At 43.4% G+C, this 27,310-nt stretch overlaps 1 protein-coding gene across 3 annotated transcripts in view; it reads left to right on the forward strand.

Moving 5' to 3' along the window:
* The first annotated feature begins 9,925 nt into the window (after positions 1-9,925).
* The window catches only part of Nnt (nicotinamide nucleotide transhydrogenase), a 92,639-nt gene continuing 75,254 nt past the window's right edge, over positions 9,926-27,310 (forward strand). The window contains exons 1-4 of one of the 3 annotated variants that reach the window (XM_052159567.1): positions 9,926-10,068; positions 14,842-15,043; positions 22,877-23,106; positions 25,153-25,370. In XM_052159567.1, coding sequence (XP_052015527.1) covers positions 14,893-15,043; positions 22,877-23,106; positions 25,153-25,370 — 599 coding nt within the window. In that variant the 5' untranslated portion in view covers positions 9,926-10,068; positions 14,842-14,892. Of the gene's footprint in view, positions 10,069-10,108; positions 10,202-10,360; positions 10,482-14,841; positions 15,044-22,876; positions 23,107-25,152; positions 25,371-27,310 lie in introns of those variants that run through there. The other 2 variants (XM_052159565.1, XM_052159564.1) reach the window with 2 other exon arrangements.

Below are 27,310 nucleotides of genomic sequence, written 5' to 3' on the forward strand. Positions count from 1 at the left end.
TATAGAACAATATGGTGGCTACAGTGTGGTGGTAGTTTACTGGGGGAGGGGCAGATTCAGTGAATTGCCAATGAGGAATTGCCAGATTGTACATTATGCTTTAGGAAGAGGTTATAGATGAGGGTAATGTCCAGGATTCTGCATGGTCCCCCAACCGAAGCTGGGATACCAGAAGGGCACAGGTTCAGGAACACAGGGACTTTATTCCGTTTGGACATTGCATTTGACATCCGAAGTGTCCAAGCAGAATCATTCAATGGGCAGCTAAGTGTCAAAGCTCAGAGGACCATGTGTGGGTTAGGGAGTTGATGGCCTGAGTCCCAAGAACAAAGGCAGGAAAGGAAAAGAGACATCACACTTAACAGCTTCGTTGAAAGAGAAAATTTTCCTTTCTTTAGTTCCCTAGAACCGAAGTTGAAAGAAGCTACCATAAACCAGAAGGTTAAAGAAAAAGACTCTGAAAGTGTCTGTTGTTGTAGAGATATCAAATAATAGAATTCTAGAGTCCATGAATGTGACCCTTGCCTGTGACTGAGTTCTCCAGTGCCTACGTTGGATGTTTCTTACCTGACGCCATTCAGCAATGGAATAAGCTACTATCTTTGAGGATCTGATGCACGTAAAATTTTTACTGCATCTAAATTTGCATATTGAGAGAACATAACAGCAATAGTTATGGCTAATATTTATATACTTATATAGCACTTGTTCCAAGTAATTACTTTGTATTAAATGGATTATATCTCTTAATGTCCAAAAATACCCCTATAAAATAGGTACCATATTCTCTATATATTCCCCCTATATACTCACATATATGTATATGTGTGTTTACGTATGTATGCATGCACACATATATATGGGATATAAAGTTTTGAATATGAAATGCTTCCCCATAGGCTCAGTCTGAATATGCTTGGCCCATGGGAAGTGGCACTGTTGGGAGGTGTGGCCTTGTTGGAAAAAGTACATCACTGTAGGGGTGGCTTTGACGCTCTGCTCAGTGCAGTTTCTAGAAGATGCAGAGCTCTTAGCTCCTTCTCCAGCATCACGTCTGCCTGGATGCAGCCATGCTTCCTGCCATGGTAGTGAAGTAAACCTCTGAAACTGTAACCCAGCTCCAATCTAATGCTTGCACTTCTAAGAGTCGCCTTGGTGTCTCTTCTCAGTAATAAAATCCAAACTATGACAGCTCATGTGTTTGAATATTTGGTTGTGAGGTGATGCCTCGTGGGTGGGCATTGGCCTTAGGAGTGGACCTTGAGGGCTACATGCAGCCCTGCCTCTGGACCTTGAGCTGTGTGGGTCCTCATCACAAAGCTCCCACTGCCGTGAGCACTGCTGTGCTTTCCCTACCCCGGTGGACTGTGCCTTTTCAAATTACGAACCCAAATAAACTCTCCCCTACTCTAAATCGCTGCTGCCAGGCGTTTAGACACAATAACGAGAAAATTAAATAAGCACTGTGGCTCAGGATATTAACTTGTTCCAGATCCATCCTTAGTGATTGTTCCTACAAGTTTAAATAATTCACTTTATTTCTTACTACAAATCAGTAAGGAGGCAACTCAATGATACTCTAATAGCACTCAGAATAATATAGATTTGTGAGTAATTTGGTTACAAGTAATGAAGTATTAGGGAATATAGAGAAGGAAAACAACATGCAGACATTAGTATGTCAGCTAAAGACAAATGAAGTAGAGGAATTCCACAGGGGAAAGAGTCAACCTTGAAGGAGTAAAAGATTACAGAAGGGAGTGACAGGTCACGGATTCAGAGACCAGGTGACCGACATAATCAGAAGGGAGAAACATGGAGCGCTAAGAAGTAGAAACAGGTGTGGGTAGTGTGGGAACAATCTCCTTGTGCTCAGTAAGAAAGGAGGAAATGTCTGCTAGGAGTGAGTGTGATAGGGCTGGAGAGATGGCTCAGTGGTTAAGAGCACTGCCTGCTCTTCTAGAGGCCCTGAGTTCAATTCCCAGCAACCACATGGTGGCTTACAACCATCTGTAATGAGATCTGATGCCCTCTCTGGTGTGTCTAAAGACAGCGACGGTGTACTCACCACATACATACAATCTTTAAAAAAAAGAAAGAAAAAGACTTAACCAAGTAGGTATCTTGAGGAAAGACAACAATGTTTGCTCTGGGAGAGGAAGTGCCCACAGGAGACCTGCTGGCTGCTGCTGAGACCAAAGCTGAGGCTGGGTGCTAGAGATTTATAGAGAAGTTTCCACATCATCCCTGACCACCTGATAGCAACAGAACAGCCTGTTAATGGGAACATAGTTGCTTATGCAGCTAAGGCAGAAAGGGCTGAAAAACTGTTCATGGTTGAGGCTAGACTGAGATGGGCGGAGGAAGAAAGGCAGGTGATGGTTGTGGTGAACCCTAAACACAACCTCAGTGTGTTAAAGTCACTACTTCATAGCTGTAATTTTCCTACTGTTATGAATTGTAATGCAATTATCTGATATGCAGAGTATCTGATATGTGACCTCCTTCAAAGGGTTGAGAGCCACTGCCTTAGATGCATCAGGATAATTTCTTTTTCTTAAAATAGAACTAGCGATACCCATTTCATAGTCACTGAAATAATCAAACGAGGTAATTGTGGTGGTTTGAATGAGTGGCCCCAATAGGCTTATATATTTGAATGCTTCCCAGTTGGTGGAACTATTTGGGAAGGATTAGGAGGTGCGGCCTTGTTGTAGGAGGTGTGGCCTTGTTGGAGGAGTTGTGTTGCTGGGGGAGGGCTTTGAGGTTTCAAAAGCCCATGAAATTCCCAGTTAGCTCTCTCTGCCTCCGAGTAGAGGCTAAGGACATAAGCTCACAGCTGCTGTCCAGTGCCGTGCCTGCCTGCCTGCTGCCGTGCTCTTGGCCATGATGGTCACAGACTCACCCTCTAAAACTGTAAGCCACCACAAACTTTTCTTTAAGTTTCCTTGGTCACGATGTCTCTTCCTAGCGATAGAAAAATAATGCGACAGTAATACGTGTCACACTGTTGTGCAAACGTTTAAGCAAACGTTTAAGCATCGTATAGCTGTCCCAAGGGATGCCTGTGCTGGCCAACTTCTCAATACTGTCAAAGGTACATGAATAAATCGACGTAAGGGAGAGCAGATTTCTTTTGCATTACAGTTCTAGAGATATCAGTCTGCGGTCTATTGGCTCTATTGTTCCTGCATCATGCAAGAACACTCCATAAGAGGGAGTCAGACCTCGTTTTGAATGGTTCTGAGCCACCATGTGGTTGCTGGAATTTGAACTCAGGACCTTTGCAAGAGCAGTCAGTGCCCTTAACCACTGAGCCATCTCTTCAACCCAGAACAGAACATTTTTATTTCATGGTCCTTGCAAAGCAAAGATAAAGACACAAAGGGCCCCGGGGCAAGGCATAGCCTTCAAAGGCATCTTTCCAAATGATCCACCTCCTCTCAGCAGGCGCTGCCTCTTAGCAACTCATTCAGTGTGGGCTGATCAGCAGATTAACCCACTGATAAAGTTAACATACTTTATGACCCATACCTTTTAATATAGCACCCAGATGAAGACCAGGCCTTCAATACATAAGCTTTTTAGGGTGTGGTACTTCATCTTCAAACTACAGCAATGACTTATGCTTTTATATTCTTATACCTACCAGTCATGGAGATTAGGAAACATAGCATTCCTCACAATCGGTACAAGTCTGTAAGTAAATTTCAGTTTTCCGAGGTTTAAGCCCCTGAAGTAGTTATCCACCACCACCCGAGCTATTTAAAAACAACTGAGTTAATGCCATAATCCACAGCCCTTTGTCCCTTCCTCAAAAGCTAGGGACATGGCTCAGTGGTTAAGAGCGCCGACTGGTCTTTCAGAGGTCATGAGTTCAATTCCCAGCAACCACATGGTGGCTCACAATTATCTGTAATAGTATCTGATGCCCTCTTCTGGTATGTCTGAAGACAGCTACAGTGTAGTCATCATATATATAAAATAAATAAATAGAATCTTAAAAAAAAAAAAAAAGCTAGGGACAACAGAGAATTCTGACCCCCTTCCAGAAGCAGGAGGATATAGCAGCTGATGTGTCATTTAGTGTGGAATGCTTGAGACACGTAATCCTTAGAGAATGAACCCTGACCACTCTGTGGAGGAAAAGACCAGCAGGGAGAGGAATTTGACCATCACTGGGACAAATATTTCAGTGTTTGGAAACACAGAATAAAGAGAGTTTTAAAAGTCCTTGTCTCCAAGGTCAGGATGGCTTCTTGAACAAGCGATGTTTCCTTATACTACTTCTGAAAAGCCCCATAGATGAGAAACCACTTAACAAATTAGGCCACAGGTAAAGAGGCACTTCTGAATACTTTTAATAATTTCATTATATGTTATATTTATCCCTTGAATTGTGAGACTCTTTAGAATTTAGTTCAGAATAAGTATAAAAGTTAATATATTATTTTTCCTAACTTCTACAAGACTATGTAAGAATGCAGCAAATTAAAAAAAAAACCCCATAGATTCATACGTCTTTCTTCCAAGATTCTATCATTAGTATTTAACTATACCTTCTAGATTCAACCTTTTAAATACACATCTTTGAGGTAGTCATAGACTCCCACACAGTTGTGCAGTTTAAAAGAGAAAACCTTGTTTCCTGGCATCTCTCAATATTAGTATCCAGCAAAGTTATAGGACAGCTTCACACAGGCTTCAATATGGCAGCATTGAGATGGCTGGTGAGATGGCTCAGTGGTTAAGAGCACTGACTGCCCTTCCGAAGGTCCTGAGTTCAAATCGCAGCAACCACATGGTGGCTCACAACCTTAATGAGATCTGATGCCCTCTTTTGGAGTGTCTAAAGACAGCTACAGTGTACTTATATATAATAAATAAATCTTTAGAGAGAGAGAGACCGACAGACAGACAGAGACAGAATCAGAGAGACAGAGACTAGGCCTAAGAACTAGACAACTCAGTTACTAGAAACAAACAAACCCGGGTTTCAGGCAGCTAATCAGAAAACTGCTCTGCCCTCAGAAGCTGCCCAGCCACCTGGCCTGAGGCAAGGACAATGGGTCAGAAGCAGTTTCCAGACCTCCCCAGCAAGTTTCCAGCTCCAACACCAGGTAATGGAATGTCTGTAGAAATGTATCCAACAGATTAAGATAGAGGTCACCTATTCCAGAATCCCCTAACGTGCTTTAAATCAGGTCTTTGAGTTCACTGGGTTGTCTCTCTATCTTGGTAATGGGAGACCCCAGCATGCTGGACTTTTCCTGAATAAAACACTCTTTGTGTTTACATACTATTTGAGTCTAGGGTATCATTTTTTGGTGAATCATGGACCCTTACAAAATCACAGGACATCTCTATCGCCACAGGAGCCACTCAGTTACCTGTTCACAGTGACATCGACTTCTTGAGAAATTCCCACCTTTCAACCCTGCTAACCATGAATCTACTCGGAATTTTCACAATTTTGTATTTTTAAAACTGTTACAGTAAGGGACCCCCCCCTTTTTTTTTGTTTTTTGGATTTGGTTTTTCAAAACAGGGTTTCTCTGTATAGCCCTGGCTGTCCTGTAACTCACTCCATGGATCAGGCTGGCCTCGAACTCAGAAATCCTCCTGCCGCTGCCTCCTAGAGTGAGAGTGCTGGGATTACAGGCGTGCACCACTACCAACCGGCCAAGGGAAACCCTTTGGGATTGACTTTCTTTTAGCATACTTGCAATTCATCCAAGTTATATGTGTTGCTTTTTCCTTTTCTTTGTTCAGTAATATTTCATGGTAGTCATACACAATGATCTCCAAGCTGACAGTCTATTTAGCTAGCCACTATTCATCAGGAATGTTTAGATTGAATTACTACCGACTTTCACGTTTAGGTTTTGGTGAGAGAATAGATTCCTATTTCTCTGGAATAAATGCTCAGAAGTATAAGTGCTGAACTATATAGAAGTGTATGTTTAGTCTCTTCCCTACACTTTGAAATTATTTTCTCTCTCTCTCTCTCTCTCTCTCTCTCTCTCTCTCTCTCTGTCTATCTTTGAGGCAGACTTTTTTGCTGTCACTCCGGCTAGCCTGGAACTCATGAGAGTCCTTCTGCTGCAGGTTTCCAGGTATGAGTCACCATGCTGCCCATCTTAAGGGCTCTTTGCTTTTTAAAGTCATTGCTGTGGTTAAATGGCACACACTATGAGTCTGAATGAAACTCAAAGGCAGGAGAATTAAAGCTTAAGTAGCATTTTGAGCTAAGGCAGAAAAGTTCACCCAACTAAAGGTCATGTTATCAGGCTGATAAAGTTCCCAAGGTAACAGTCTGTCTTCAGAAGGCCACATTTGTCAATCTCTCTCTCTGGGCCAGTGCATCCCCAGTTTCTTATATGGTGCTCAGGGAAAGCTTGCAAGCTTCTGCTGATTACTCTGACTGCAGATGCAAACGAACTCCAAAGGGGCGGCTTTTCAGTTACTCTTCTCTCTGCAGTCTCCCTGAAGAACAATCTTTAAATAGGTTAAAGGAGTATTTTGGAGTGGTCTAGCTTAAACTTCTCATGGTGAAGTATTACTGAAGCCCTAGGATGCTAACGGAGTCTTTATCCTTTATTATTTCCCCAGGTCCCCAAAGATACCATTTATCTTTATGTTGATAAAGATTTTTATAATTAGCACTTACCACACAAGAAAGCCGAATTAGTTGAAGAGGTGCAGCCGTGCTTTGTTGATCTGGCTGGTTTCCAACTCCTAGGCTTCGTCTCAGCCTCCCCAGAAGCGGATTCCACTGTTACCAGCTAAAGTTAGGTTGGTAGATACTGCAGTAATTACCAATACAAGCACTTTTATTAAATAGATCAAATTGTCAGTTGACATTGTGCCGGCTGTTTGGTGTCAGTTTTATTCCAGTCAGTATTGACTAGCATCAGTTCACTTAGCTCATTAATATATTTATTTCCTGGGATCAAACACTCTTGATTGGTCATCCTAAAATTGAGTTAATCTCAGCATCTTGCCCCTTTTGACAGGTGCTTTGCACCTGAGCCACACTCCCAGTCCTAAGGTTGGTTCTTTGAAAACTTGCCACTTGGAGTGATTGTTAGATTTCTCTAAGACTCTTATCTGATGGAGCCTTTTAGCCAAGAATAATAATCATTTGTTTTGGTGTCTTTTTTTTTGTTTTTTTTTTTTGTTTTTTTGTTTTTTTGTTTTTTTGTTTTGTGTGTGTGTGTGTTTTGTTTTTGTTTTGAGACAGTTCTTGTTGACTAGCCCAGTAGTCATTATGTAGTTTAAGTTACCTTTGAACTCCGGCAATCCTTTTCCTTCAGGCCTCCCAAGAGCTGGGATTACAGGTGTGAACCACACCCACCCAGTTCCCCACTGTGTTTATAAAAAGGGAAGCGTGAAATAGTAAAGTGCTGACAAAATACAATAACTGTGATGGAAATCTATTCAATTTTTTTTTCTTTTTTCCAGACAGGGTCTTATGCACCCCAGACTGGGCTTACAGGTCAGTGTTTAATTGCTGCGGTAGTTATTTACCCCAATAAGCCCGTATAAACACACACACACCCCAGTTAATATATTTATAAGCTATATGCGTAGATTGGGAAGATCTATCACTCTGCTAATTTATTTCCCACCGATGAGACCCCTTGCTGCTTGCAGCTTCTCCAGGCCTTGTGGTTCTGCTCCATGTTGGTTTCCACCTTGGCTTCCTCTGTCCTCTCTCCTCCTTCTCCTCTTTCTTCTGAGACACCCCCACCCCCATCCCACCTTTCCCTTCCACTGCCCAGTTATAGGCTCTAGCCTTCATTCCATCAGTTAGAACAGTGAGAAGTTTCAGTGAGATCACTGGAGGAAGCAGAATTAACATCAAAATACAAACAGTACCAGGGAAAACCACCACATTTAGTAGCACATCTTCTCAGCTTCCTTTTACACTTTAATTTTTTTGACTATTAGGTACCTCTTTGATTTTTCGGGCTTTAAGCTGATGGTAATGGTTATCTACAGTTGTTGAAGCTGATGAATTTTCTAGAAGTTAACACTATCTTTAAACCTCTGTTGGCCTAAAAGTCTTCTACATTTGACAGGATTTAAATTTTGTGTATCCAAATGTAACAGATGCTGACCTGGATGTGGAGAAATGGGAACCCTTATACAATGCTGATGGGAGTGTAAGCTTGTGCAGCCATCTTAGAAATCAGCTGGGAGTTCCTCTGAACACCTCGAAATATGATCCAGTCGTACCACTTCTGGGCATGTAACCTAAGTGTGTTGGCTTCAATAGAAATCATCTCCACAGGCTCATGTGTTTGATGCCACGTGTGTTTGAATCAGGAAGTGGCGTTACCTGAGAGGGATTAGAAGGTCTGGCCTTCTTGGAGCAGGTAAGGCCTTGTTGGAGGAAGTGTGTCACTGGGAGTGGGCTTTGGGGACCCACTGTCTGGCTCTTCAGGCTGTCTGCCGGTCCAGAGGTAAAGCTCTCAGCTGCTTCCGTCTTCCTGCCACCGTACTCCCCTTCATGATGACAATGAACTAAACTTCTGGAATGGCAAGCAAGCCCCAATGAGATGCCTTGTCTTATAACTGTTGTCTGTTCGCGGCAATAGAGCACTGGCTAAGACATCAAGGAATCTGTACCCTCCTACAGGGACACTTGTACATCCGTGTTCACTGCTGAACTATATACACCATAGAAAGTGGAGCCAGTCTAGACGTACACTGACTAATGAATGGATACTGAGAACGTGGTACATGTGCAGAATGTAATTTTATTCAGCTATTAAGGAAAACGAAACTATGAAATTTGTAGTTAAATGGGTGAAACTGGAAATATTATACGGAGCAAGGTAACTTCAATTCGTTAGTTTTGTAGGTGTGGAGTACCCCAGGAAGCCAGAAAGGGGCCGGTGGGATGGGAAGTTCCCATAAGGAAGGAAGGATGGTAGAACTTGTGGAAAATGAAGGTGGGGGAATGTTGGTTGTGGAACAGTTCCATTAGAGAGACAGGAGACGGAGGAAGGAACAGGGCAGGGGAATGCTAGTCAAAATGAAGGGGGGGGGTGTGTGGTAACAAAAACAACACTAAGAAAGAAAGCATTGGAAAACATAAAGTAGCGTATGAAGGCAGATGTCCTTTGAGGCTAGACTTGTTGATTGTAGTAGAGCCTTGCACATGAACACTGTACCACAAAGTCCCCAGGGTTTTAAATGTTTATGGACTTACCTCATTGTACCTGCAGCATCTCTATCTGTGGACTTACACTTATTATTTTAAAAGCCGGTCTGACTCTTTTCTTGCCTTCTAGTTCTTCCTCCACTGGCCGAGTTTACTCCAGATTGCTGTGCACAGTCCATTAACCCAATGGCCCTTTCTGTTGTATAAAACACAAGGCATTCTCTAAATAACGGGTTCTCTGTGGTTCAGTTATTTTTAAAAGATACTGAATACCTGCTGTTTTCTTCTGCCTGTTAAAATTTTTCAGTTAAGTTAAAAACAAACAAACAAGCAACAACAACAACAGTCTTACACTGACGTTTCCTTTAGATTCAGCGCTGTTTAAGTTTAATCAGAATGCACCTGCAGAGCAAATAACAGAATCTAATCACTAACCACTAATTAGGTCATTGTTTTGATTTTCCTTAATCAGGAACGTTGACAAGGACGGCAACTACCGGTACATTCCAGTCCCTGCCTATGTTAATAGTAACACAGGGTTTCTTCGTGGCAGGCTTCGCTGTTGATGCCAAATATGCACACGTGTGTGTTCATTTTCAGGCCTTGACTTCGTTTGTAAGGAATTTAACCCCACCCCCCGTCCAGAATGGAAAAACAACGCCCCCATTCCGCCCTCGGCTTCCTCCCGCCTAGGTCTTCTCCAGTTACAGAAGTTTGGATTTTTTTTTTTTTTCCTAGAGAGCTAGAAGAAAGTCCGGCCCAAAGAGTGGAGTTATAGTATCCGTTTATTTGCTCTGCTGGGAGACAGATGAGGAAATCACACTTTGTAACTTAGTCTCCTGGGGGAAGAAGAAGAACGAATTCCGAAAAACTTGAGTTGCAGAACTTGGCACCAGGTTTGATTGACAGAGACCGATTGAGCAAGAGCAAGGGGGCGGGGCTGCGGGCCTGGGGCCCGGGTGGAGACAAAGGGGCTTCAGCGGCCACCGGGAGAGGGAGGACCCATTGTCGCGGATCAGCTGCTGCGCTGTAAGGATGCATTCGGTGGAGTCTCTTTCTCTGCAGACTGGCGATCGGGCGAAGCGGACTTGGCCGCAGGAGGCAGGGGGAGGAGGAGAGGGGGTGCCGAAAGGGGGCGCGGGTCCGGGTCCGGGCTGTGCTGTGTCACGTGGCCGTCGCCGCCACCTCAGGGTTGGGGCTGTTCTTCCGGGTTGGAGGCACAGCGCCGCGGGCCAAGCCCGGGTCTGCCAGCGCGGCGTGGCGTTTGCTCGCAGCCCGGGGTCGCCGCATGTCCCGCCTGCCGGTCCAGGTGAGCCAACCGGCCCTGCAGCGCCTGGTGGCTGCTGGAATAGGCGGGCAGCCAGCGCTGACCCCTGGTCCCTCCGAGAAGGAGACCCAAGAGGGGGCAGCAGGGGGGCGGGGTCGGCAGTGTCTAGCAAATGGGGTGCAGAGGCTCACGCAGGAGACGGAGGGAGGAGTACGGTGCCTCGGGGCCCCTTTTGTGTGTGCGTTCTATTGGGGTGACATGGAAAGGAGTGAGAGGGTGGAGGTGGGAACGGGGTCCTGGCAGAGGACAAGGTAAGCAAGTGACAGCTGTGCAGGTGCAGGTCTTGGATCCTGGGCTGTTAGTCGGGGCAAGGGCTACAAAAGTTGTGTGTAAGTTACTTTGGCCCTTAGCCATTTTTGCCCTTCGGGGGACTTGAAGAGAGGTCATAAAGGACTTTCGATGGATGCTGCATCTAGAAGAACGCCAGCTGGCGCCCCTAAGTTGGACTTGAACCTTGAGAGTGTTCAGGCAGGAGGTCCAGTTGGGTGTATAGGAAGAGATGTGACTGTAGGTCAGGGCTGACTGATGGTAGTTTCTAAACACTGAAAAGGGGATTTGGATTGGAGGTCGGGGTGGGCTGGATTGGAGGTCGGGGTGTAGGCCTGGGCAGAGCTGGTTCAAACTTGAGAGGCACAAGAACTACTATGTTGCCAGAGCCAATGGGTTTCCACAGGAGGTTATAAATAGCGGTCCAGTTGCACGTGCCAGAGGGTGGCAGTTTAGTTGCTGAGGGAGGGGCAGCACCTGTGACAGGGGCCATGGCACCCGCGGCTTTGGGTGAGGTCAGGCTGCCTGCCAGGACAGGGTATTGTGTCCTTGTTGGTATGCCTAGCTTTTAAAAGCATGACTTTGTTTATGCTTGCAGGTCCCCTTTATTTGTCCTGTGGTAGTATGCAGTCACTAGAAAACTTTGGAGGCATGGAACTCACTTGCCCACTGCACCCCCTTTTTTGGGCAAATATTGGTTATTTTTCCTTTCTTACTTTCTTATTTTTATTATATTTTTTTATTTCGAGACGAGGAAGAGCTCGGTCTGTAGCCTTGGCTGGCTTGAACTTCTATGTGTAGCCCAGGCTGGCTTTGAACTTGAGTTGTTCCTCCTGACTTAACCTCTCCAGGGCTGGCATTCACAGCTGTGATCTACCACCCCAGCCCCATTTTTCTTTCTTGTTTTGTTTCCTGAGGGGACAGTTTAGGATCATTCTAGCATCAGCAAACAGTTTCTTTTTGCTGATAGGGTCAGTTTTCTACAAGGTTATACAAAACTTCCATTTTCAAAGGAACCGTCTGGAAACTCTGTTTCAGAAATGTATTGTGGAATGGCGTCAGGATACCCAGCCCTAGTTATTTAAATGTTAAGTCAAAAAGTATTAACCGACTTACTCTGTGTCATACAAAGCACGGGCCAAGACAAATAGCAAAGCGAGTGGACTGACCCACCAGGATCTTGTGTTCTTTAATCCTCTCTACAAACCAATGGTCAGGGCACATCGCTACTTTAATCCTCAGAACTTTATGAGGTAGGTTTTTACTATTATTCTGACCTTAAAGATAAGGTACAGAGAAGCCGGGTGATTTGAGAAGGACACACCTATAATAAACTAGAAAAGGGGATCCAACCCAGATTATACTCTAGTCTTTTTACTGTCTTCTTTTGCTAGACCAGGTGCTTGCCCTAGATTCTAGAGCAGCGGTTTTCAACCTTCCTATTGCTGTGGACCCTTTAATATGCAGTTTTTCATGTTGTGGTGACCCCCCCCCCCAACCATAAAATTATTTTTGTTGCTACATCATAGCTGTAGTTTTGTTACTGCTCTGAATTATAATGTAAATATCTGATATGCAGGATATCTGATATGATACCCTTGTGAAAGGGTCATTTGACCCCCAAAGGGGTTTTGACCCACAGGTTAAAGAACTGCTGCTCTGGAGGGTTTTAACATTGGGGGAAGGCTGAGGATGTAGCTCAGGGGCAGTGTCCTCTCATAGCAACTGTGTGGTTCTAGATTCTGTCCTTGGCACTACACACTCTGGGGAGGCACTTGTCCTTATAACTTACATCAAGTGGCTTAAAGAATGCCATGCTAAAGCAGGCATTTTATTCTTTTTTTTTGTTTTGTTTTGTTTTTGGATTTGGTTTTTTTAGAGACAGGGTTTCTCTATATAGTCCTGGCTGTCCTGGAACTTACTCTGTAGACTACGCTGGCCTCGAACTCAGAAATCCACCTGCCTCTGCTTCCCAGAGTGCTGGGATTACAGGCGTGCGCCACCACCGCCCGGCCATTTTATTCTTTTAAACTTGGGTTTGCAAAAATTATTATTATTATTATCATTATTATTATTTTGGTTTTTCGAGACAGGGTTTCTCTGTATAGCCCTGGCTGTCCTGGAACTCATTCTATAGACCATGCTGGCCTTGAATTCAGAAATCCACCTGTCTCTGCCTCCTAAAGTGCTGGGATTAAAGGCATGTGCTACCACTGCCTGGCACAATTTTTTTTTTTATTTTTTATTGAGTTAAGGCTTAAGAAGTGCATGGAAGTGCATAGAGAATTTTGAAGTGGAAAAGGGGGAAATGTAACTCTGTTGGAGTAAACATGGACTAGCCAATAGTTCAGATACTTTCTGGATACCTTTCAGAACCATTTATATTTAAAGTAGGGCAAGTGTAGTGGATTTTCCTTGCCAATAAACCTCCTGATCTTTGATTTATGTGTTTAATGCCTAATAAAGGAGTTTTATTTAATTTTTTTTGGTTGGGTTTCTGATATAATATGGTGCCCCTATTAGGAATCTGTTCTACATCAAATTATTATTTTCCAAGCAGGCAAGACAATCATGGATTTTTTTAGAGTCTAAAAAGACCTCAGCAAGCTGTTGCTTGCTACCACTTTTATGGGTTAGTGGATTGAAGCTCAAAAGTAGCTCAGGCTAAACCATCAGGAAGTGGCGGACTTGGGCAATGTGGGGCTGCATTTGGGCCACATTCACTTATTTGCCGATGAGGTCTGGGGAGGCCTTACCAACTCACTGAGGACAGTGCTTGCAGGGAGCTGGGATGACCCAAGAAGACAAAGGGCCTCTGAGATTCTTGTCCTTGGGCCGTGTTTGTTTCATTAAAGGGCATCTAGTGGATAGGCAACTCCTGGATTGATAATGCCCACCACCCATGTTCCATCTCTTCGTTTTAAAGTTTATTTAGGAAGTCGTAGTAACAACTTGGAGATTTAAAATCAGCTGAACACTTCTCTGTTGCCTGGAAAAGTGGTTGTAGAGCCTGCTTCTTGGATATGATGCTTGGCCACATGAGAGTCCATCTCATGGATCAGTGCCTATAGGCATAGTGCATAATCTTGGCCGGGTTTGACTGATAGACCTCAGACCCTCTGCTTCTTTCCCATTCTCAAAGCAATGAGAAATGCTGAGGAACACAGGGAAATGCAGTGGAGGAACATGGGAAATGTAGGCGTGCCCGATGTGCATTCATGGGGATCTGCCAAAGAGGACAAAGGTAGCTGAAGAATCAACAGAGTGATTCTAGAATCAGCAATAAGTAGCCACCTTTTGGTGAAATAAACTTTATCATAAAACACTTGCAAATTATACTGGCCATGGTTGAGAATTGCGTTCAAAAGAGTTTACAGTTATACCCACACCTGCAAGCACGGACTGAATTATTTATTATTATTATTATTATTTCCTTTCAGTATTATTCTATGTGTATTTATTTCTTGAGAGGTAAACATGATTCTCATGTTCATTTAGACATAGATCAGCAGATCTCACTGGAAGAGCTAGGCATAGCAATGTGTTTATATGACCTGGTGCCCAACTGTTTTTTAGATAACTTAAGGGAAATTCAAATGTAACTCTGATTATATATACTTTTTTAACAAATATATTGACTTAGAGGATAACTTTAGTATAAGATGAGAGTTATCTGTATGGGTGTGTACATACAAGCTCTCTAGCTACACACACAAACACACACACACAGACACAGACACATAAACAAACACACACAGAAACACAGACACACAGACACACACACACACAGACACACAGGCACACATTTTTATGATTCAGGCCTAGAATTGAATTTTGAGTTTCTAATCCCAGTTCTAGGTAGAAAATGGATTTCAAGTTTTAAATGCTGAATCGGAAACAGATATTTGAAGTGTCCACGAGTAAGACTTGACAACTAATTTCTTTGTAGATGGCAGTATACAAATGTATTCCAGATGCAGACCCTTTAGATGGACAATTTATATGCTTTTTCATGCTCAGATGACAAGGTAACTTTTTTCTTGGTATATAAACATGTTCTTCTCTTTCTTTTTAGTTATCCACCTTCAAGGAATTGGGGATTGAAACATCGGGAGCTTAAGGCAACATGGCACATCTACTGAAGACGGTGGCGACAGGCTATTCATGTCCTTTCCTTAGCAACTTGGGGTCCTGTAAGGTTCTACCTGGGAAGAAAGACATTTTACGAACGTTCCGTACTCACCAGGCACTGTGGTGTAAATCACCAGTAAAACCAGGTAAAACTTAACTTCACCGTATGCTTCAGGTCTTTGAGACCCGCAAGGAAGACACATTAAGTTGTATAGCCTGGCGCTTGTGAGTGGTCGTTTTAAACAGAAAACAACATCAGCAGCAACAGAAACACAAAGGACTGTTTTGCTGTAGGCGCTGTAGTTACCAATCTCGTTTCTAATCGGATCTGGTGGCAGTGGCAGGAGCGGTGTGTTCCTCGCTGCCCTGCCCCAATGTTCTGGTTCTCAAATGAAAGACACACATGCAGCTTTATGTTTTACTATGTCAATGGCTGGGCCATTCCCAAACCCCCCACTTGTCTAACAGGTATTCCTGAGTATTATTTACTAAAATTTATATTCTATCCTTGTTGTCCTAGACTCAGTGGGGGAGGGGTGTGCCCTTCCCTGGCTCTTACATGACCGTATACTCTCTTCTGCAGCTGTCAGGCCTGGATCTTCCTTCTTGGACCTTTCCTGGCATGGCGGTTCTAAATCCTTCTTCCACCCTCGGTCCCCTTGCCCTCGAAGCCTGAAGTCCTGACTCTGTCCCCCTGCCCAGCCATTGGCCACCAGCAACTTTATTACCAACTGAAACCAGGGACCCTCAGCGTCTTATATGCCGATTCTCGTGCAATTTTGGGAACCCAGTTAACATAATGCAAGTGTTAGGCCAAACGCACAACAGTGTTTTTTCTTATTTTCCTCTTATAGAAATTCCAGATTGCCCCTCCTAACAAGGAAGATAAAAAATAATGGGAAAGGAGAAAGATTAACTGGTTGTATTGTATGTGGGAGCCTTTTGCTTGTAGTAACCATTTCTTCTCATAGCCCTTCCTTTGCTCCTAGAAGGTATTGGAGAATTGGACCAGATGGAGTTCACTGCTTAGGACCTAGGAAGGAAGTATGTTAACTGATCTACAGTAATGTTCCTTGCTCTGGTAAAAAGTAACCTCATTGCAGTTTAAGTCAGAGATGTTAGAATTCCCACATGCTGTTAGCAGCTACTGTTCAGCTTGGTTTTCTATCTGTCTGTCTGTCTCTCTATTTATCTATCCATCCATCCATCCATCCACCCACCCACCCACCCATCCATCTATCCTGTTGTCTGTTTATCTATCTATCTATCTATCTATCTATCTATCTATCTATCTATCTATCTATCTATCTATTCATCCATCCATCCATCCATCCATTCACCCACCCACCCATCCATCTATCCTGTTGTCTGTTATCTATCTATCTATGTGACTCTGTATAGGTGACATGTGGGTCAGTGTCCCCTGAGACCAGAAGACGGTGTTGGGTCCCCTGGAACCAGAAGTTCCAGGCTGTTGTTAATGTCCTGATGTGGATGCTGGAAACCAAATGTGAACTCTTGGGAAGAGCAGCCACCACTCTTAACCACTGAACCATCTCTCCAGCTCCACCTTACCATGTTTACCACTTTGGTTTGAGCCATCGTCTGCCACTCAAGTGGAGTGTTAGTTTCCTAAATAATCTCTGTGCTTTCAGCCTCTGCCCTCCTACTGTCTTTCCAGCACATGGCTTTCCAGCAATGTGAACACCCCTTTTAAAGCTGTAAGAGCACAGTTAGTCCTTTCTTCAAGAACCACTTCTGTCTTCTCAGTTCATACCAAGCAAGACTGAAGGTTTCCAATGGCTTATCAGGTCTTCTGTAATAGGAATCTCAACTTAATTCTGTTGTAGGTACAGGCCAGAAGGTCACCTCCTCCTCCTCCTCTTTATAAAGATTTATTTATTATTATATGTAAGCACACTGTAGCTATCTTAAGACACACCAGAAGAAGGCATCAGATCTCATTACAGATGGTTGTGAGCCACCATGTGGTTGCTCAGATTAGAACTCAGGACCTTTGGAAGAGCAGTCGGTGCTTTTACCCTCTGAGCCATCTCACTAGACCCTAGAGGTCACCTTCTAAGCTGAGTCACCTCTCTGTTAGTATTCTTCCCGAGGACCATCCTAGTACACTGTCATTCACTGGCTGGACCTTAAGCACGTGGATGTTTGTCAGGACGACTTAGACATTTAGTTTTTATTCCAGATGGCAATACGCCCGGCTGAGAATGGTGATTAGCGCCTAACATGAAAGGCTGGCATGAACGTTTCTTTTCCCTCGTAGGGCTTGCAAGATTCCTTTCTAGTCACCAAGGAGCTGTTACCTTGAATAGATTTGTAGCCTTGTTCCATGTTCATAGGTGACAAATCTCTATTGGCAGCGTACCTTTCCCTTATTGCTTCAAGCTTATCTCCAGAGACTTTCTTTTACTCTGCTTGGGAGAGCTGAGTTACCTAGTGATAAAATTGACAAGATAGAGGTAAATTGACTGAGCTGAGGACAAGAGGATCTTACTTGTGAATAGATCTAGGGACATCAAAGACCTCTGCAGCAATATGTGTAAATCTTCCTTGTTTCACTTTTGATCTTTCTTTTGATTTTTCTTTTCTTTTCTTTTCTTTTCTTTTCTTTTCTTTTCTTTTCTTTTCTTTTCTTTTCTTTTCTTTTCTTTTCTTTTCTTTCTTTCTTTCTTTCTTTCTTTCTTTCTTTCTTTCTTTCTTTCTTTTTTTTTTTTGTTTTTTGGATTTGTTTTTTTCGGGACAGGGTTTCTCTGTACAGCCCTGGCTGTCCTGGAACTCACTCTGTAGAACTGGCTGGCCTTGAACTCAGAAATCCGCCTGCCTCTGCCTCCCAGAGTGCTGAGATTATAGGCGTGTGCCACTGATTTTTCTTTCCTTTTTTTTTCTTTTCTTTTTTTTTTTTTTTTTTTTTTTTTGGTTTTTCGAGACAGGGTGTCTCTGTATAGCTCTGGCTGTCCTGGAACTCACTCTGTAGTTCTAGCTGGCCTCGAACTCAGAAATCCACCTGCCTCTGCCTCCCAAGTGCTGGGATTACAGGCGTGTGCCACCACTGCCTGGTGATTTTTATTTTCTTAACTGCCTTTAAAAAAAAAACCTTTAACAGATAAGGATTCTTTTTTTTCTATAATAAGATATTAATTTAATTAACATATCAAAAAGCATTGAAAAGTAATTTGAGTCAGTATTCCTGATTTTCCAGTTGCTGCTTCTGCTTCTTCCTCCTCCTCTTCTTTTTTGAGCAAGTGTCTCAATAATTCTGTTCAGAACTTCCTATGTAGATCAGGCTGGCCTTGAACCCCCAGATACCCATTTACCTTCACCTCCCTAGTGCTCGGATTAAAGGTGTGCTTGCCACCATACCCAGCTTCTTACTCTATTTTTATAGTAGGTTTGTTCAAGGAATGGTCTAGAGTTCCTGCACTACTGCATTTGCTTGCCGTCTCTCATGGATCTTATGATAATTGTCTTAGGGTTTCCATCGGTATGAAGAGGCATCGTAACTCTTATAAAAGGGGTTGGCTTATAGTTTCAGAGGTTCCGTCCACTTTCATCATGGCGGGAAGCATGGTGGCGGGCAGGCAGGCGTGCTGCTGGAGAGGTACCTGAGACCTCTGCACCTTGGTGTGTAGGCAGCAGCCGGAGACTGTGTGCCACACTGGCCGTAGCTTGAGCGTAGGAGACCCCAAAGCCCACCCCCCCACATTGACATACTTCTTCCAACAAGGCCACACCTACTCTACCAAAGCCATATCTCCTAATAGTGTCACTCTGTATGGGCCAAGAATTCAAACACAGGAGCCTTTCCAGTCATTCAAATACTTTTGTATTCTAACCACCTCAGATATATGAGAGAGATTTTTTTTGAGAGATTTTTTTTTTAAAAATTATTCTTTCATTATTGGAATCAGACCTAAGGCTTCAGACATGCCAGCTAAGTATTTACCATTCAGTTACATTCTCTGCTGCTCTTCCCTGTTTTCTCCCATGTTGAAAAATACAGTTGTTGCTGAGCAGAATTCTAAATTTGACTGAGTGAGTTCCTATATTTCTGCTGAGCTTTTTTTTTTCTTTTTTCTTTTTTCTTTTCTTTTCTTTTTTTTTGTTGTTATTTTGTGTTTTTGTTTTTTTGAGACAGGGTTTCTCCGTGTATCCCTGGCTGTCCTGGAACTCACTCTGTAGACCAGGCTGGCCTCGAACTTAGAAATCCACCTGCCTCTGCCTCCTAAGTGCTGGGATTACAGGTGTGCACCACCACGCCCGGTTTCTTTTTTCTTTTGTAACACTTAGCTAGACCTGCAGGCTCCATTAGTTTAAGGATACATTTCAGGCAAGAATACTGCACCAGTAGTGTTTTATATTACTGTATTGCATCAATAAGACCACTTGGACAGTGTAGGAGTTGTCCTTGTGGTCTCTTTGATATGAATGAAGTTCCCATAAGCTTTTCCCACTCAAATGCTTTCTGCCATTTGACTGATACCTATTAGCTAAGTTCCTGATTTTTATTAAGGGCTCTCGAAATGGTGAAACTCCATTCTTCATTCATCAGCTAGAATTTTTGTATAAAGAAAGCACATTTTCTCTGTGGGTCACTTGCCCTGCAATGGCCCTGGGGAGGTGGGATAAATGCTCTCTCCCATCACTCACTAGTTTTGCTAATAATCACTCGTTTCCCTTATGTGTTAATTTCCTCTCGCTGATGTAATAAATAGTCATAAGCCTACTGGCTTTTTACCCGTTGGAAGCCAAAGTCCGAGGGAGTTGTCACTGGGCCTCCATCCAAGTGCTGGCAGCTCTGCATTTGTTTTGGGGACTGTAAGGGAGAACTATTTTTCTAAACCATTCAGCTGCTGGAGAGCCTCTCCGCCTGTCAGGTTGTGGCCCCTTTCCATCTTGACAGTGTCAATGTACCACCCTCACATTGCTTCTTGCCTAGAGCTCTTTGACTTTCTCCTCCATGTGTAAGGACTCTGTGAGTACCTGCAGCTCCAGGGAACCTGGGACACTCTCCCTACTGTAGGCCCAGTGATCACCAGCCCGTAAGTCTGTCTGCCATCGTAACTCCCTGTGCCATGCACGATGGATTCAAAGGTAGTAGGGCGTGGATGTTCTTGGGAAGCTGTTATTCTGCCCATCACGATGCATGTTCTAGGTTGAGCCATGCCCTTTAAAATAAATACTTAGTACTTTTTCTGATAATTAACATGAACTCATGGGTTATAATATCTTTGGAAGTATTCTGCTCCATTATTCTTTTTAAAATGTTCATTTTATTTTACGCCTCTTTTTTTTTTTTTTTGGATTTGCTTTTTTCAAGATAGGGTTTCTCTGTATAGTCCTGGCTGCCTGGCTGTCCTGGAACTCACTCTGTAGACCAGGCTGGCCTCGAACTCAGAAATCCTCCTGCCTCTGCCTCCCAGAGTGCTGGGATTACAGGCGTGCGCCACCACCGCCTGGCTATTTTATGCCTCTTTATCTACAGGCATTATATATATATATGTGTGTGTGTGTGTGTGTGTGTGTGTGTGTGTGTGTGTATTCCTGGTGCTCATGGAGCTCCAGAACCTCCTGGAGCTGGAGTTATAGACAGTTGTGATCCACCATGTAGATGGCGAGAATCGAACCCAGGTCTTCTGGGAGACCAGTGCATCCTTCCAGCTCCCATTCATTCTATTTTAATAATCAATTTCCTATAGTTGGCTAGTGGAAGCCATTTTGAGTTGGCTCACATATATATATTTTTTCTTTTTTTGAGACAGGGTCTTGCTATGTAGACCAGATTGGCCTAGAACTCACATAGCTCCATCTACCTCTGCCTCCTGGGAACGAGGATTAAAGGTGTGCACCGTCACTGCTGCCCCTCCTAAATATGTTTGTCTCAATTCTGTCATCTTTAGTAGCTGCCTCGGTGTTCCAAATGCAGGGCTTCGATCTGAGGTTTTCAGATGAGTGGCAAACTCCACATGTGCTTCATTTTACACTTGGATCTGATATTTGCCAAACTCCTATTTTTCTCTCTCTTTAGGGAGAGACTAAGCATCTGTCTGTCTCTGGTATACTGTAAATTATTAGTGTATAAATAATAGGTGAATATAAGGCTATGTTCAAGTGCCAGTATTTTTGAGTTGCCTTAATCTGTCTAAAGTTACTCCATATTTATAAGTTTATTCATTTTTATTATATGTTCAGTAGCAAGAATGGAATTTTTAAACTATACAGTAAATCCTATGTTGAAACATACTATTTAAAAACTTGTTAATAGCTGGGAGTGGTGGCACATGCCTTTAATTCCAACATTCTGGAGGCAGAGGCAGGTGCGTCTTGTGAGTTCAAGGCTAGCCTGGTTTACAAAGCAAGTTCCAGGACAGCCAAGGCTACACAAAGAATCCCTGTCTTCCCCTGCCTTCCCCCCCCAAAAAACCAAAACCAAAAGAAAAAATTAGTGTTAATGGCTTATTATTGATTAAAGCATCAGAAGAAACTGGTGTCCTGTAGGTAGAGCTAGCCTGAACTCGGCATAAAGAGGTTTGTGGTACATGCTTTCTTTTGGGTTGTAAGGAACAGCATGACAATCAGGGTATATATAGAGTGTGTGAAGGTGTACTGTATGGATTCTTGGGGCCCAGGAGCCCCTTCATTGCAGAATGCATTCCGGGCTTCCTAGTTCTGGCTGGTCTTTCTTTAAGCAGCCCCTGTCTCGGTGCCTGCCAGTGCTACTCGGGATGTCTCCTTGTCCTCTGGCTGTGCTTTCAAATCATTTCACAGCAGCTACTCTCTTAGCCTTGCGAGGCTTCTCCACAAAAACCTCCTCGGAGCGACCAGGGCTGGGTAGGTGTTTTAGTTACTTTTCTGTTGCTGTGATAAACTACGGTGACCAAAAGCAACGCGGGGAGGAGAAGGGAAGAACTGGAGGCAGGAACGGAAGCAGAGCTCACGGAGGAAGGCTGCTTATTGGCTGCTCCGTGACTTGCTCAACCTGCTTTATCATTCTCTGCAGGATGGTCTATCCCCTTGAGCTGGGCCTACCACATCAATCGCTAATCAAGAAAATGCACCACAAACTTCTCTACAGGAGAATCTTATGGAGACAGTTTGTTAATTGAGAACCCCTCTTCCCAAATGTTCTAGCTTGTATCAAGTTGACGTTAAACTAGCTAACGGAGGAGGTTAATAACTGGCCAAGATGGATTGTTCTGGATCCACAGTTCCTGTCTAAGTTATGTCATCAGCAGTGGCTGCTGGCTTCCCTCATGCCTGGCCTGTCGGGTGACTGACTACCTTTGACCTGGTTGCCGGCCTCTCAGTTGCCTGGTTACGTCTTAGGATTCAGCCTCGGAAATCTCTAAGAAATTTCCTCTGGCCAAATTGACAGGAAAGGGACTTCAGCTATGGCAGCCACCAACGTGTCTATGGTAGAACTATTCTGCAGTAAATTATTTCTGTCTTTACTAAAGGCCAGGCCAGGAAGACTGGAACCCCAGAGGGGAAGGAGAGGAGTTAGCTTGCTGTGTGATTTCTTAGCTCAGGTATTTTTCTCCTAATAGACTAAGCTTATCGTGTGCCTTAAAGAGAGATGCTTAATTAAATAAAACATTTAGTGAATTCAGGACAGTTTGTACAAAAATGCATCACTTTTCAACAAGATAAATGGATTGTGATTGTGAATCGTTATTTTCAGTAGCAGCTTGTGCACGTTTGTTTTTTGTTTTTGTTTTTTCGAGACAGGGTTTCTCTGTGTAGCCCTGGCTGTCCTGGAACTCAACTCTGTAGACCAGGCTGGCCTCAAACTCAGAAACCCGCCTGCCTCTGCCTCCCAAGTGCTGGGATTAAAGGCATGTGCCACCACTGCCTGGCGCACTGTACCATTTGATAGACAGACTGCCCGTTTCCCTTTCCTGAAGTCTGCTCCGAAACATGCATTTTAGCTTTGTCTAAACTTTGGTTTTGTTTGCTTTTAGGAATTCCATATAAGCAGTTGACAGTTGGGGTCCCCAAGGAGATTTTCCAAAACGAGAAGCGAGTTGCACTGTCTCCGGCCGGGGTCCAGGCCCTGGTCAAGCAGGGCTTTAATGTTGTCGTGGAATCCGGCGCAGGCGAAGCTTCCAAATTCCCAGATGATCTCTACAGAGCAGCAGGGGCCCAGATCCAAGGGACGAAGGAAGTTCTGGCTTCTGATCTGGTGGTCAAAGTAATTACTCTTTTCTCTTTTTCATTTATAGTTTCATGTCTTTTGTTGAGATGGGAGGGGGGTGGGGTGGGGGGGTGGGGAGTCGGGGTGGGGTGGGGGGGTCTCATGGTATAGCCCTGGCTGGTTGGAACCCACAGACATCCACCTACCTTTGCCTCCCCAGTGCTGGAATCAAACCCACCACACCCAGCATTTCCAAATTTCCTTAATGCTATTCTTTTGTTTTTAATCAACACATAATAATTATTCATATTCATGCAGTGATATGTAGTATATATGTATATATATTTATACATATGTACATACATACATATATGTATGTATGTACAATGTATATATACAGTGTACAATGATCAAATCAGAGCAGTTTGCGTATCCATCATTTTTAACATTACCCATTCAGCTTTTCCTATTAGAAAATTTCTTTTCTCAGTGAAACCATGGAAGGGAAATGGAGACTTTCATTTTTATATTAGCTGGATAGATTTTTTTACTTCTTTTTTTTTTTTTTTTTTTTTTTTTTTTTTTTTTTTAGTTATAAAGTTCCTTGGCTTGTAAATTTCTGCTGTGTGGTATCTCAAGACCTTTTAAAGTCACATGGCCTATGGGTCACTCAGCCCAATGCTCCCTTCTCCAGAGTGGTCATACTGTTTCTGCCTCTAGACATTACACACAGTATCCTGAGCTGTGTTCAGTAACGTCTTTCTATCCCAAGAGCATATAGTCATCAGCAGGAAGTCTGTATATAAATGGGCCATATAGTCAGTTACAAGAGACTTCTACCCAGCTAGTATACAAATGAAAATCTCTATTTCCCTTCCATTTATAACATAGTTGACCCAGAGCCTCTCTATTGAATCAAGCTTGTTCCTCTTCTGAAGAACAGGTTTAAGGATTCACTTGGTTTGACATCTCGGATACCAGTGGTCCCAGCTGAGCCTTGATGGGGGCCGGTAGAATCAACCCAGAGCAGTCCTTGAGTTTTTCTTAATTTCTGAGATAGATTTTTTGGGCGTATGTTGCTGGTTTCACACATGCCAGGCAAGTCCCCCACCACTGAACCACACCTCCTGCCCAAAGAGTTACAAGTTCTCAGTCTAGATTCACAGGAGTCACCAGCTCAGGGATAATAGGCAAAGGCACTTTGGTAAATAAATTAAAAAAAAAAAAAAGCCATGATAGGAAGTGACAGAAGCAGCGTTCTTGTTTGTATTTAAAATGTAAATCCTGTAGGCTGTATTTCCTATGTTCGTTTCATACAAAACAGAGCGAAACTTCTTATCAGAACAGTGGATTGAAGCTAGAGTAAGTTTAATTCAGTAGAGATGCTAGTCTAGCTTGTGCTTCTTTATCGATCTGGAACTTAAAGTGACATAAATCTATACCATAGAGTCTGACATCCCCAATGCCTCACTACCCCATATGTTCTTATATTTGCCAAAATTAGTAAGGATTGAGTCTTTTAGTTAGTTTGTTTGTTTGTTTGTTTGTTTTGGAGGTAGTGTTTCACCATGTAGCCCTTGCTGGCTTCTAACTGGATTTGTGGACTAGGCTGCCTTCCCAGTCACAGAGATCTCCTGGCCTTTGTCTGTCTGGTGCTGGGATTAAGTATGTGTGCTAGTACTTCCGGTTCTCAGACTGAGTCTTCGAACATAAAACAAAATTTTTTTTTTTGTCTTTTTCCCCCCTAATACCTCGTAATTTTAACATAGATTCAACAGTAACTTTGGGGAGACCAGGTTCACTGTAAAATCTTTGTATTATCTTAGTGCTCTGTAGCTGTCATAGCTACCGGGTGCTGTGTACTCCCTGAATGTGTGCTCTTTCCTCAGAAGAGGTCACAGGTCATCAGTCACAGCATAGATAGCATGCATCTTCACATGTTTTGCCCTGCTTGAGTTCCGGCAGACATTTATTGATGGAAGACTTCTCTCAGAAGTACTATCTAAACAATAGTCCCGTGCCTTATATAAATTGTCCTGTTTGCCTTAAAAAACACAGTAAAGGTGTTGGTAGTTTTAATCTGTGATTTGCCTTTCGTTTCAGGTCAGGGCCCCCATGGTGAATCCCACGTTAGGAGCTCACGAAGCGGACTTTTTGAAGCCCTCGGGAACTCTGATTAGCTTCATCTACCCAGCCCAAAATCCAGACTTGCTCAATAAACTTTCGGAGAGGAAAACTACAGTTCTGGCAATGGACCAGGTTCCAAGAGTGACAATAGCTCAGGGCTATGATGCTCTCAGCTCCATGGCCAACATTTCTGGGTAGGTATATTCTTTCCCATTTCGGGCGACCCAAATCACAGGGAGGTAGCACTGGCGTTCGTAGCGTTTGCCCTCGCCATAATCGTTGGGGACTGAGCTTTTCACACTTAAATTAGTTCTTGTGATTCCTTTGATTCCTTTTCACAGTAGTCTCAGTAATACACGTTACACGTCCTATCTTTATAGTTAGAAGCAGTGTTTACAGCTACCGTAGGAAGTAGCTGTCTGAGGGTCTGTATGAGGAGGCAGTATCTTTGCATTGTGTGTACACGCATCAGATTGAAATGGTTATTTTTATAGGACACAAATAAGTTGGACACAGGCAGGTTCACGCGTTTTGATGTAGTACAGATTGAGAGCCCTGAAAATTTGGGATCAGAAGTGTTTGAGATTCCTGACTTTTTCAGATTTTGGAATATTCATCTGATGAGGTGTTTTGGACCTGAGATCCAAGTGTACACATGGAATTTATTTATGTTTCATATTCACCTTATACACATAGCCTGAAGGTAGTTTTGTAACTATAGTTTGGTGATTTTCTTTATAAAATGGTGCATTTCAGAAGGGTTTTTTTTTTTTTCTCCTTTGGGATGTTTTTAATACAGTGTTGGTCTTTTGTGCTTTGATCTGTGACCCATCATCACATGTTTCCTGAGAGGTTCGAGATGGGACTTTCTGCTTGTAAAACTGTCAGTGCCCCATGTGGAACAGTTTTGACTTTGGATTTTTGTATTAGGAGTGCTAAGCAGGCTGTGTTATAATTAATTAACTAATTAAAAAAATAGTCTAGCTGTGTAGTGCGTGCTGGCCTAGACCTGGATCCGTTGTTCAGGGTGGCCCCAGGCTTCACAGTTGTGATCCCGTGGCCTCCAGCCCTCTGAGGACTGAGATCATAGGCACATACCATTATGCTTAGGTCCTCATCTTGCTTAGGGTTTCCTTGAGTAAGTTAATTTAATATTTAATGAATTAAGATAATTTCCGTATTAGAGGGAAGTTTTCTCTTGTGTCACAGTCTGTCATTTTTACTAGAGCCCACCCACTTCTGAGGCCCCAGTGGCAGTGGGTCTTATCTGCCTGTCAGCACTGCTGTCTTCTCTCTCTCTCCTCTCTCTCTCAGAACTCTATTTTTTATTTAATAAAATACAGAATATTTTAAAAATTCACTGAGACTTTCATACACGAACACAATGTGTTTCCATTCATATTTATTCCCTACTCCTCACCCTGATTTCTTCCCGATTCACTGCCCAGCCCCTGACCCGAGTCCATTTTGTGCTGACCGTATACTCATGGGTGTAGGGCCATCTACTGGAGCATGGTTGACTTACCAGGGACCACATTATCAAAGAAAAAACTGATACTTCTTCCTCCAGAATCTACCTTCCTGTTGTACAGCGAGGGGTGGGGGAGCCCCTCTCCCTCCGTCACCCTCCCTCACCCTTCCTCACCCTCCATGCCTAGGTGTTGATTGGCTTGGGCGTGCATTCACAGGTGGCCTCTGCGGCCGTGAGTTCATGAGCGCAGTGGTCTGGTCTTCCTCAGGAGACCTTGTTTTGCTGTGGTCCTCCATAAGATGTGGAGGGAGGAGGTGTGTAGAGGTGTCCTTGTTTGTGGCTGACAGACACGTGCTCTTTGCACTTTGACCAGTTCCATTTTTGCAGTAACTGCTATTCCCCATACCAAGAAGATTATCTGAAGTGGTCTAAGAACTGAACAAATATGTGGGCCTAATGACATGAATTTAGACGGCAGTTTGGTCCTCTGTCACATTAGAAGCAGTAGGTTCACCCCTGGGGCTTATAAGTTCTCCAACCATGTGTTCTTGGCCAGATTTAAAGTATCCAGGTGTGAGTTTCTTTCTTTGGGGCAGGACTGAACTGTACTCAGAAAACAGTTATCATTATCAACATAACATTTGTACTAATCTCACATCCTTA

This window comes from Apodemus sylvaticus, chromosome 16, assembly GCF_947179515.1.
Source record: "Apodemus sylvaticus chromosome 16, mApoSyl1.1, whole genome shotgun sequence".
Taxonomy (NCBI): Eukaryota; Metazoa; Chordata; class Mammalia; order Rodentia; family Muridae; genus Apodemus; species Apodemus sylvaticus.